Here is a 13,493-nt window from a genome sequence, read left to right on the forward strand (position 1 = left end):
GACTAATGCATACCACAACTAGTGACGTAATTTCTGTATATAACCCTTTACATGATGCTTGTTTGACATCCAGCTTCCCCACAGTACAATCACAACACAAACTTCATCAAACTCGTGTCTATTCAACCCTTTGCACTCTCTCTGCTCTCCTTCCTCCTTCTGGAAACCCCCTCTCCTCTCTGCTTTCTCCATGTGTTGATATTAGCAGCAGACTGTTTGGTTGTGTTTGTCTTTGCCTGATGACAGAACTAAACTCTGGTATTTGCGTAGCAATAACTGCCTTGTCTGGACAGGCTCTCTATGTTGTCTATATCTGCAATCTAAATGTGGTTGTGCAGTTTTGCTTGTTATGATAAGAGCATCAGTTTTCGCATCTTGAATTTCAGCACGGTGCAAGTTTTTCACGTTTGAACTTGAGTCGATAAGGCCCCGGGATATTAGAAACCAGAAACCGTCTAATATCCTCTTTCGAAAAATGTATTTATGTTTAAAGTTGTGGTGAATCAAACAGAATGATGGAGGAAGTGGTATGTTTCAGGTTACAACATGAGTCCATCCATCATATACTTTGGTTTATGTGATGAAAGCAGGCTATTGAAGTGCATTGTGTAACACTTTGGGATATACAGATGGAGCAAAATGAGTGGGTTTCTTTTGCAGTGTTTTTTAGTTTTTTCTGGGATGATCTTCCTTGACTAACTCAAAACCTCCAAAGTGTTGTTTAAGCTTTTAACCATGTGACAATTCTTTTACCGCCTCATTTACCCACTCAAATTTGTATTGAGAGTTACTCATGTATTTTTGAGTAATCTTTATTCTTTATTAAAATGTCCGAAATGTAACACAGTAATCCACAAGTGTTATAGATTATAACTATATATCACACAAAAAGCACAATATGTCATCTTTAATGAACACTTAGTGTGCAGTCTGCTGATGTGTCCTTGGGCGAGACACTTCAGTCTGCTCATATGAATGTGATTTGTGATTGATTGCTGGTGGTTGTAAGGACCAATGGCTGCCTCTCAAGTACAACATAAATAGATGGCAATGTTATTTGCTATACGCTATTAAAATATTAGCAGACCTATTATGCAAAATCAACTTTTAAAATCAACCATGTTATAGTTGTTTCCCCCCACCATTTACTCACTCAATCATGTATTTGGAATGATATGTGCCTGTTTGAGCAATATTTAATCTCTTATTTTTAAGATTCCATATTGCAGATCAACCCCCATATTCATGACCACCAGCATACGCCCACTGCTCTCTACTTACTTCGTTTTCCAATTTTATTTTCTTAATTGGTGATACATGTAGGATTCAGCAGCGTCTCATAGTCACTTTCATGCAAATGAAAAAAAATCTGCTACCCACTAACTTGATCTGCAGCTATCCATCTAGGGATGGGTATCGAAACCTGGTTTCATAACGGCACCGCTGCCAAATCTTAACGGTCCAGTGCATCAATGTGCGGTCAAATACAAGAATGAAACTTATTTCTTTCAAAAGAAATTTCCTGTGTGTGTAACCTGTCAGCCCCACTTTGATAATTCATGGAGCACGCGGTTATACATGATTTCAAGTATGCAGCAAGATTTTTATGAAATCCAAAATTCCCTCAAACATCTGAAATTATTATTGAATGCAAACTAAGTATAAAAAATGGTACATTGATTGAAATATTGACCACCTAAGTATCTTGGGTTTTGGTTTCAAATTGTCAAATACATATCTCAGAATTATGTGACAGTTTAAAATCGAAATGATCATTTTATTATAAAAACAAATCTTGTATCCCACTGAATTACAGAAAAGACATTGTTTAAGCAATCTTTTTTTTTTTTTTTTCTGTACTAGATTATGGAGATATATATATGCAGCCTTCAACATCTACTTTGAAACCTTGAGATGCACTTTTTCAGTCAGCCCCTTGTTTTATGACTTTTTATAACAAAAGAAGAGATGAATGAAATGAAAATGAAATGCACATCATATCAACACTAGTGTCCCAACACACTATACTGTAATTAATAAGCCTCATACAAAAATAGTTGCTATTTATATCTCTTTGACCTTGCCTTGACCATAGTGATGACAGTGTGGTAAATGGGCATGTCTCAGAGGCTATGGGGATAGGGACGGGATGTACTGAAAATATTGATACGGAAATTGCCAGGATGTCCATTGCAATAAATCACCGTATCAATGAGATGCTGTAGTGTGACACTTTTTAACAACTTTTCATTATAAATTGCAGATTTCTATAGTTGACTACCTGCTGACTACTGTGTTAAGGCTTACCCACTAAGATGCAAAAGTGATAGCAAAGGCATTGAACAAGAAATGTCATTTTGTCTATCTGCAAGATACATATTGTATTGAGGTTCTTGGAATAACCAGCCCTAGGCGGTATAGGTAAAATTACTAGGTTTGGATTTTCATTTGGGATTTTCCTAATAAAATTACAATGTGATCCATAGAGAAAACTGTATTTTTGGTTGTTGTGTGGGAACTTGATGAAGATTTTGAGTTTGTTAAGAGTGTTTATCTACAGGAGCAGGCAGCGTGACATTGGGAGACATGCAGGTGAAGTGGTCTAAAGATAGAGCTGATATGTGTGAGGAGAGCGTGATAGGGAGATAACAGAGGTATACATCTATGTGTTCTTCACTGGGCTGTAGCATGTTTACACTTCACCTGCACACATATTGTTTATCACTTCAGTATGGGCAACTAAGGTGTATGGAAGTCTTTGGAAGATGAAGGAAACAATTGTTGTTTTGAATGTGTACTTGGACGTTTTGGTAAGACATGGACAGCCTTTTTAAGGAGAATATTTGATCTCAGTATCATTGTGTTGATGTATAGAAATGTAATTATCATATTGATTATTAAATAAGTAAAGTTTATGTATTGTTGTGTGGCATTTTTTGCAATCTGTATCATAAGAAATTGTTATTGTCACCGTACTATGATTTCAAACTAGATTTTGATACTAAGGGAAAAGCTCAATGCTTTCATTTTAATACCTAAATAAAATCCACATTTTCAATGTTTTAATTGTTTCAATTTGAAACATTTGTCCTTAGTCTGAGCAGACGTGCATCTCCACAAACCTGACTTTTGTTTGGCCTGGAGGTCTTGTTCCCCTGGCTATAATCTTCCACAGTAAAGCATTAATCATGTCTATCTCCATAGACAATGTATGGTTTTAACTTCCCATTTCCATGGACGTGCCACCTCCAGAAAGTTACATACTGCACTTTTTAAGTAATTTTCAACAACAAATATAGTTTTGTTAAAATGTGTTCCTAGCTGTTCTTATGGGTTATAAAACTATATAAAAGTAATGATATTCTGCTTGTTCAAATGAGCATCTAGGTTCGATAATAATTTTAGTATTGATTAGAATCTGGGTATCAAACGTTTTTTGACAACCTAGAGGAGCAGTACAGTATTTGTTTATGTATATTTTCTTAATTGTCTAAATGTCTTAATTCAAACATGTGGAACAGTGTATCTCACCAAAAGTAAAGTGTAATCTTGTTAATATGCTTCAGAGTGTAACTAGCAGATGTGTTTGCGCAAAATTACTTCCTCTGTTATTGTCAAAGAACAACATGATGCGACACGTGCGGGGCTGTGAACCATCAGGACCACTGCTGTGCCATTGCCCCTCCATTCACACGTGTACTCACCATAACTCTCCCAAATGTACAAATATACTCCAATGTGTCCAGAGAAGAAAGATGCATTGTAAATGACCGAAGGCATCTGTTTTTCAGTGAGTCATGCAGTCAGTGATTTCTCTCTTCCCACACTTTCTGATGGCTTCAATATGTTTGGACGGACACATAGTACTCAGAGACAAAGTAAACATGTCCATCACCATTCGGCTACAATTATGATAATAAACTCCAACCTGAAGGTCAGAGGTTCAATCCCACCTTTGACCAGCGCACACTGTTGTTGTGTCTTTGGGCAAGGCACTTAATCCACTTTATCTGTGTTTGAATTTGGGAAGGTCAACATTCCTAAAATTGTCCCAGCTTTTTAAAACAGATCCATTTTGTACCCTTAGAATTATTGTCTCCTGTCTGCATTGTGAGTAGTTCTGAGATATTAAGATTCAAATTTGTGACCAGTTGTTAAGTACTATGGAATCAGAAAGTAGTTTTTTGCTGATAAAAAAAAAAAACAACAACTTTAAAATGCACCAGTCTTTACAAAATCTCTATAAAGTGCACAGAAGGATTATTTGAATAACTTAATCCTGATGTTGGAGAGAACTCTATAATTCTATTTCTAAGGGAACAATTTGTTTGCGAAATGTTGTTTAAGGAAAAAAACACTTTTGCATACTTGAAAAAGGTATGTTAACATAATCTGATAAGCCTGCTAATATTTGATCTGATACAAAACTCCAGATTGTTCCTGATTTATTGAGACCTCATGATTCTCAGACTAACCATTTCTAATGTTGACACAACTTGGACTGGTCTTAACAAGCCTTTTGGATGAACCGGCACTAACACGACTTGACTGCAATTTTGGCTCCTGTTTTTATGGGCCATGCTTTTCAGGTCTGGTTGCTAATCATCCTTTGTGTATTTCCACAACAGTCTCAGGAGAACTATGGCTCTTAAAATCTTTTGTTTTTTATAGCAGCATAAACTTAACCTGTGTTATTTTAAAAAAGAAAAAAAAAAGTAATGTGGACCTTCTAGTTGTTTACTATTGCTTTTTCAAAGTTCATACATTTCTTAAAATGTTAAACTGTTGCTCACAGCTGTTCCCTTTATGTGTTCTCCAAGCCTAGTTGAACAAGTAAATGTAGCTGATCACTGCCCAACAAAAAATGTTCCATCATAATACCATAAAAGACATGTCATAGGTTTCAGACAAACAACTCCTTCCTGTTTTGAAGGACTTTGTGAGGACTTTTCCCTGTTCTATAGATCTATATATTTTAATTTGAATTGGTTAATTGCTATGACACCGCAGGATAGTTACTCTCAACACTGTTGTTAAAGTGCACTATGTTTTTTTAGTGGATAATACGCCACCTGCTTCTCTTTTTGGATATATTAATCTTTTGATGGGGATGTTACACTGTATGCCATTAAACATATTAATCTAGCAGTTATTTCATTTGGGGAATTTCAATTGCTGAAAATACCTTGATACACATGCATTTTTATTATTGCCTCTCCACAGATCTATCTTGTCACTTGGCCTGGTGGCATCACATGCTTGTCTCCAAGGAGATAGATAGGTCTAACAACATACAGTGGAACATTCAGCCCAAAAACAGCATCTCCATGGAGACAAGCAGTTGGTGTAACCTCCAGAAAAGTTCCACTCTGCACCTTTAAATAAAAAACTTTTTTATCCAAACTTGAGAGTTTGCATGTGACTGTATTTTGATTTTTTTCTCCACTAGATAATGCTATTTATTCTACTCAATCTTTATTTAGCATCTCTCCGGCCCGAATAAAGCTCTATTGGCATTTATTATGTAACAAGGCATAAGTTGTCTATGAGAGAACACATTGTCTAATACCCATCTCTAACATTACCCTGGTAAGCATTTAATGAAAAAGATTCCTTTTTTCATCTTTATTCCAGCCAACCAGCCGGTGGCAATCAAGACATGCAGTGAGAAAGATCTATTTTTAAATCCAAGACCATAATTAGGCTGGAAGATGTGACACCAATTAGAAGAACCTTAAAACGAGGCCTTTGACATGTCTCATTTCTTGTTTACAGCGTTAGCTTTAAATTGGCATTGGGGTACGCTGCCGGGATGTGATCACTTTGTCTGCTGTGGTCACTATTTATCAAATATGGACAAAGTAATTCTCAGTTGTGAACAAGACAAGCTATTGAAGGAAGGCACATCATAACTCACATTATAATAACTAATAACAGGCAGGTGTGGTTATAAAGCTCTGGGTGATTTGTATTTTTTTACTTTTTTTTTTTTTAATATGGTTTGGCAATATTCAGAAAAGCCACTTAAAATTGTTATGAATGGATTATGAATGGAATGGAATGATTAAAGAATATATTTTTAGGTCAAAGAAATTGTAATTAATGGAATCTTTGAACATTATGAGTTTGTTTCGTAATTTTGTATTATAATGAATATAGATAGAAATATGTACTAAAAACAAGTACTGTTAAAGTTTTAAACCTTATGCAAAAATGTTCAAATAACACTCTATTCTTAATTTATTGGTTATGATTTAGTGTAAATTTTAAATGTTCTGATTTCCAAGTAAGATTCAATAAATTATGTTGAAATATGACTTAAATTGTTACCAAACTGCATTGTTTTAAGCCCCAGTGAACAGTAGTGATTGTGCAACTTCATTTTTTTTAAACCCAGTCTGCACTGCCTTTATGGGGATCTCTTTTGGTGCGAATGGGCGCGTCCAAACTTTGCCTAACCTCTGTCGTTTGGCTTTTTATGTGAACGTCGAGTCTCTCTCCTCTTTCTCCTTAAGTATATTTTTTGTGCTGGTCCGAACCTCGAACGGGCACACCATTATTTGTACTTGCCCTCTGCGGCGTGCGGAGCGTGTGGGCCGGCTGTGGTTGCGGCAGTGGGCGGGACAGTGGCTTGATAACAGAGTCTGGAGGGACCTCACATCCACCAAAACTATTTTTACCACCTCCAAAAGCGGACGCAGAGCCGTTGCAACATATGCACAGTTACGCCTCGCTACAAAACAAGGCAAGACATACCAATATAGATTTTTTTTTTTTTTTTTTGTCTAACCAAAGCCTATGGGAGTTTCAGACTTTTTCACAATACCGTTGACATTTCACCTAGATGGCATGAATAGGTATCCATCAATATTTTGTTGATTGTGTTTTGGGTAGAGGGACCTTTTCATAATTAGTTTTATATATATTTTTGGAAGAAAAATGGGGGAATGCTTTCATGCTTGGATGCACTAGATACCTGCCATTTTCTTCTTCCATACTCTGTTGACAGTATATTTAGCCCATTTTGTATTTAACTTTAAAGTGGTAGTTACCTGTTACAGTACATTTACTATGGGGACTTTTTCTACGGAAAAATATACATTTCATACATAAATGTTCTACTTTTGAATACCTTTTTGTGGCATAAAGGGTATAACTGCCCTGTCACTGCAACATCATGGTCAGGGTGCCACCAATATCAAAACACTGGGGTAAGTGGTAACCTTTATTATTGGAAGTGCTGTTTTTTCCTCAGAACCTTTGGTCAGTGTTTTTTTTTGTTTTCTTTTCTTCTTCTTCCCTATCCCCACACACACATTTAAAGTTCAGTGTCCAGTAATGCATAATGCATTAAATTTGTATTACATGGTAGCATTATTTTTTGTTTACTGTTAACAAAAATTACAAACTTTACCATAACAACAGCCATTTCTGAATGATTTGTCTCACAATTACAATTTACAGTTACAACAATTATTACCATAACAGAAGCAATATTAAAGATGCACTATGCAACTTTTCTGGTAGACGATCTCTTCCCTGTTTGTATGCAAGGAGATGTTTTTTTTTTCAAAACAGTGTGGCATAAAACTTCAGCTATCTCTACAGAGACAAGCAGTTGACAACCAAGAGAGACAATCTCACTTACAGTAAGAATGCATGTTCCACAGTGTGTTTTTGAGCAATGAAAACAGTTTAAATGAAATTTGATAAAGCAATACTAAATGTTCTTTTTTTTTGTTTTTTCTATTTGTCCTAAATTACATTTTTGAAGTTGGACACACAATTGACCACACAAATTTCAGAATTTAAAATTTCAGGTAAGTGTTTGAAACAAATCTTAAGACTCTTGGAATACGGTTTGATAATTAATACACAGTTGACCTGACTGCTGCCCCATAGCAGTTATATAATGTCTAATAGCATGACTCCAGTGTCCCGTCCCTCATGGGTAGAGTGTAGTTATATTTCTTTGGGAGGAACAGGGTGGCTGCTGCTTTACTATAAATATGCCGTATATTTGTCGATTCTGGATTGAGCCGGTTGAGCCTCCCATGAGCGGGACTTCCCAATCCAGTGCATGAGGTGTATCTGGAGCAAAGCATCATGGGAGTTGCTGCAAACCAAACCTTATAATAACGGAGCCTGTGATGGTGAACCAGTCTACTGATTTCATAAGAGCAGCCCAGTAATAAGCATAAAATATACTGTCGCTGCTGTCTTCTTATGTCATGTTGGATTCGAGGGTAGAGGTGATGTGATGGGCAGGTAGAGAAGGAGTTGTGTTTGTTTTGATATAGTTTAATGCATTTAGAGTTTGTAATTGTTTACAAAACCTGAACCTGGACAAAATGGTATATCTGTGGTTTTTATGTATTGTGTTCTTCATTTGAAATATATGCATCCAAAAGCTATCTATGGGTTTAGAATGATGAGAAATTTTTACCGTTGCCATAGCACTTTAAAACAAAATATATCTTTTGAATGGGGAAAATCCTCAATGTTGCATATAACAGGAACCTGAAACTCTTGAATTCACCAAACACAATTCAATAGCTATTTATTGTGCATTTTGTATACTCTATGTTGCTTTTCATTGCATTATTCATTCCCTTCCCTACATGTCTGTGGCAAGTTAAGCTGCTATGTAGCCAAAACTGTCCTGGGGCAGACTGACAGACCATGGCTGTTGTTCTGTATCTACCACCTCTCTGGCCTCCACTTAACCCAAACAATAATTAAGGTAAGGTAGAAGAGTGCATTGCCCAAAAATACAACAAACGGTACAGATGCCACTAGCAGGAATTGAACTGGCAATTACCTGGTCAGAAGGTGATTCTCTCTATGAACTCAGCCTCTACAACTTCTATATAGTATGTATCCATCTATGTACTGAAATTATGGCAGACATTATTAGATCTAAGAGTTAAATTTTTTGTACCAGAGTTAAAACTGGACCTTGGTTGCTATTTTTGTGTTTCCTTGGATACTCCACACTTTTAACAACTGCAAGTCCTTTACCTCATCATTATATATGTATATCTTTTGTGACCTTAGAAAATTTATGTCTGCCTCTTCATCCCTATGCGCTCATCTTGTTGTGAGTGACGGGTTGCCAGTGCAGAGGCTGTTTGTTGGACCCTGGGTGTAGCTGGGCGTGGAGTCTGCAGGAGGGACCAGGGGGCAGGCCAGGGCTCGGTGGCCAGGCTCGGTGCTACGTGGTCGAGCTGGTTTTTCCCCACGTTGCCTTCTCTGTACGGCGTAATGAATGGCTTCCTCCTGGTCTGTGGCTATAGGCCCAGCTTAAAGAGTATACTTACCAAGGCCCAGAATACACACCCCAGTCATCCAGCCGTTGTGCCGAGGCTTTTTGGACACTCCCAGCCACCATCCACCTGCTACAGGCCACTCGCTCACACACTCACTCAAAATACTTCTCCTGGTCAACAATAGGAGGCTCTTTTTAGAAACTCAGTAGTTGTGTTGCATTTTTTGCTTTTTACTGCAGGTGTCTGAAAACAGAACTGGATTATCCTGAAAGGTAGAGAAATTGTACTGTTTTGGCATAAATTCACTTTGTTTGGAGTCTGCCTATGTGTCTTCCATGATGACAAGCAGGTGACACCTCTAGGCCAAGTTACTGGTCAGATCTGTGGCGAGGCAAGCCCACATACATGTAAGAATGCATATATTTTAAGCAACCTAACACCTGAGATTGTATAAATGCAATGCATTTATACTTTGTCTGGAATGTCCCACAATAGGGCATACCAGACAAAGTAACAACATCTCCAAGAGAACAAGCAGGTGACATATTTTCCACCAGAAAAGTTACATAGTGCACTTCAAATATAGTAATAAAAGGACATGGCTCTATTCAAAAGTACCAGTTGCATGGCGGCACTATGCAGTGAACGTGGCTTTAGACACTTTTCTCTTCTTCGTTTATGGAGTGAAAAACACATCTAACAAACCCTCCACTGCACAGCTCCATTCACTCCATGTAAAAAGTATAATTTAGCTGAATGAGTTGCTTCTGCTGCGTCGTCTGTCACTCCTCTGGTCAAACATAAGTGCTATAGTGCGCTGAGGTTTGGGAGATTTCAGTGCCTCGGGCTATCCTGTCTACAGCCCTGTGTAATCCTCTCTGGCTGCTGCACAGTTGGCAACACACTTTCACTTTTTATTTAGTAAACAACACGGACACAAGACCAGGCTCACTGCTGGTCTGACTCTATTTGAACTTGAGTTAGACAGAAGGCTGTGGTGAAGATGCATGAAGCCCTGTTTGCAGAAAAACAAAAACAAAAAAACAGTGCACTTTTAAACTATTTATCTACAAACTACATATGTTTTCTGGTGAGGGGTTTGCTACCTGCTTGTCTCCATGAAGAGTATGGCAATGTCAAGTGTTTTAATTGCTACTAAAAAAAACTTGAAAAACATGCACATTCCTCCGTGAGCAGACTTCCCTCTCCACAGATCTGGCTTATAACTTGGTGCTGTCTCCTGCTTGTCTCCATGGAGATAGAGAAGTTTAATAGAAAAACATTTTAATTTTCATCCTTTGTCTGTATAGCTCTGATTTTATAAAGGTTGTAGATTATTTCTAATGTTGGAGGTTTTTTGGCCTTCTCAGTTAATGAGGTCACACAGGTTAACATGTCATTTGAAGTTTGTAGAAATAGAAAACCATAAAAAATGGTGTTGCTGCAATGGTCAAATGTCTCTAGTTTGTGTCATTCTTCACATTCTGAAAAACAGTCAATGCAATGAAAAAAAATGTAATTGGCCTCAGCAACAACTGTACTCAATTAGCCTTCATTTGAAGAAGAAACCGGTAATACTGTAATGCTGAAATACTGTAATAGTAATAAAAAGAACAATACATTTTTTCTCAGAATTGCCCACCTCATGTTTTTAATTCTGTTAATACTGTCTAGAATGCGACAAAATATTAAGTTAAGTCATATAAGGAAATGGGCACTTGACCTATATTTGTTGGTCATACTTGTCTTGAAACAGTAGACCTTTTAATACAGTTGTCTTTTGACTAGAAAGAGTGAAGCTTTCAGGATTTCCTGAAGCCTACTCTGCCCACATAATCAGCGTAGAATATACATAAAGTGCTTATTCTTGTTTTAAACCAGGCATTTTTCTATGGGCCAATCATCACTGACCACAAACTCCAAACATATAGACAAGAAGTACACTTTTCTTCCATTTCTTCCATGTCTGCTCCGCCAAAGTGCTTGTTTCTGAAAGGAAAGTGGGTCATTGGGAGGAAATCCACATTTGCTAAAACAACAAGACCGTATCTGAACCCACGACCTTTCAGCTTGAGGGCATTGTGATGTTAAGTCCAAGGCTGGTACTCCACCCACCGTCCCACTTGAGTTCTGTCTGTTTGAGGACATCCAGGACACGTTTAGACACTATATGAGTCATAGCCTGGCATCTCAGTACTCTACGTCCTACATTAAAGGCATGCACTATCTAGAGTACTGCAACAAGTCCCATAAGAATCCAGGAACTCAAGTCCAATATTTGCACTTTATTCTTTTACCACTTTACATTGGATAACCTAGACCCACTGATAAATATATGTAGAGAAATTAGATTACCATGTTGTCTAGATCAGAGTTTAAACTTATGGGTGAAAATAAGCCACAATCCCCGATCTTGTTTAATCCCAAAAGCTAAACTGTATTGGGCCTGCTTATTATTTGGATGGGAGACCCCTGGGAATACTGTAGTGGGGCAGCAGTGGCTCTACTGCATACTTAGGCAAGACACCTCACCCACCTTGCATATGTATGGCAGCCTCACTTCTGTCTATCTACCCAAGGATAGCTGGGACTTTGAACAATATCTGTAAATACTTTTTTCTTGTGTTTTCAGGTGTTGTTCCTTCTTCGTTCCTTCCAGTCCGACTCTCACAGACCCCTCCCACCTGAAAACGGCATCGGCTCAGCTCTCCGTCAGCGCATGTGGATCGCTTCATGGTATGTTTATTCACAGACTTAAATTAAACAAAACATACCTAATATAGCTGTTAAAATAAAATACTGTAATATGGTAATGTGTTCCTGGAGTTAAAAACACATTGCTTTGTATTGCTTAGAACACGGAGGGAAATATAACAAAAACATGGGACATTTTAATATTACTATTTTAGCAAAGGTTTTTTAGAATGTGCAGCCGGCAGAATTCAATTTTCTTTTGCTATGAACACTACATGGATCACAGAGACATATTGCCAATTATGGCATACTGTTATTGGTAATCAAATTCCTCCTTACAAAATTTGTACAAATGGATTACATAATAAGTAATAACAAATGTACCAGGAATTGGCAATCTCCAGAATGTGATTATTGTATGAGGACAAAGTATGTTAAACTTTGTCTCATGTTCAGATATTGAGCTTCTGTGTGTAGGCTCTTAAAAATAACTTTGTCAAAGCAGCTTCAAAAGTCTGTATGAACACAGCCCTCTATCTATCAGCACACGTGTCCTTCTCCTCAGTAACTTAAGCCCCACACACAGATAAGTAGAAGAATACAGCCCCTTGTCCCACTGCTCAAGCCGTCAGCCATGTCCGCTGTACGTCCCGCTCTGGCTCCCCTTTCAAAGAGACCGCCCGCTGTCCCATCTGCCAGCCCCCACCTCTTGCACCTCTCACCCCGCGACCAGGCCTCCAGATTGGGCACAGATTAGTGCGTGGCCCCCTGCTGCTGGTGGGAGGTCAGATTCGGTGCCTAAACAGATAACTCAGTCCGCTCGATCGCACTGATGAGCTTTTATTAACATGACGAGGTGAATTCTTGCCCAACCAAGCGTAGCTACAGCCGCCCTGTTTGATCACTGACCAGGACATCTCGAGATCTAAGGCAGGTCAAAGGAGAGAGGAGAGCAGGGGTTCTCAATCATGGTCTGAGGGCTGCTGGTTGTGGATAATGAGAATTTTGATGGGCCATATTTCAAATTATAGGTAATATTTGGAATGTGGTTATCAAGGCATTTGTCTAATATTGGTATAATATTTATTTTTTTAAATCCACAATATTATAAACACGGCAAAAAGTGCTGCTGTGTTGTAATCTTTCAAACACAGGTCATATTTCTGAACATCAAGGCGTTTTTTTTGTTTTTGTTTTTTTTTTTTTTTTCACCCCAAAAATGGAATACAGTTTGAGGACATGGAAAAATGGACACATTGGTGCCACTAATGCACTTTAAGAATCTGGTGATACACATTTATAATCACACCTGCACTTGTTTTCAATGTTTTAAATGGGCTTCTGTAGTTATTTGTTTTGTTTATTTTTGTTTGTATTGTTCTGTGTTTTAACAAGGCATTCATGAAAAAAAGTTTGGTGCTCTCATTGGGCTCGCCCCGTATAAATAAAGATGCATGAAAAACTATAAATGAAATACTTTTTTGACCTGGTCCTGATACTACCTATATTTTCAATTTGTAAAATGTAGAA

The 13,493-nt window shown here is 37.7% G+C and overlaps 1 protein-coding gene across 1 annotated transcript in view; it reads left to right on the top strand.

Annotated features, from left to right (window-relative positions):
- The window catches only part of thada (THADA armadillo repeat containing), a 131,311-nt gene that overhangs the window by 66,645 nt on the left and 51,173 nt on the right, over window positions 1-13,493 (top strand). The window contains exon 30 of the mRNA XM_033979701.2: window positions 11,902-12,005. Coding sequence (XP_033835592.1) covers window positions 11,902-12,005 — 104 coding nt within the window. The remainder of the gene's footprint in view (window positions 1-11,901; window positions 12,006-13,493) is intronic.

This window comes from Periophthalmus magnuspinnatus, chromosome 15 (genome assembly GCF_009829125.3).
Source record: "Periophthalmus magnuspinnatus isolate fPerMag1 chromosome 15, fPerMag1.2.pri, whole genome shotgun sequence".
In the NCBI taxonomy this organism is placed as follows: domain Eukaryota; kingdom Metazoa; phylum Chordata; class Actinopteri; order Gobiiformes; family Gobiidae; genus Periophthalmus; species Periophthalmus magnuspinnatus.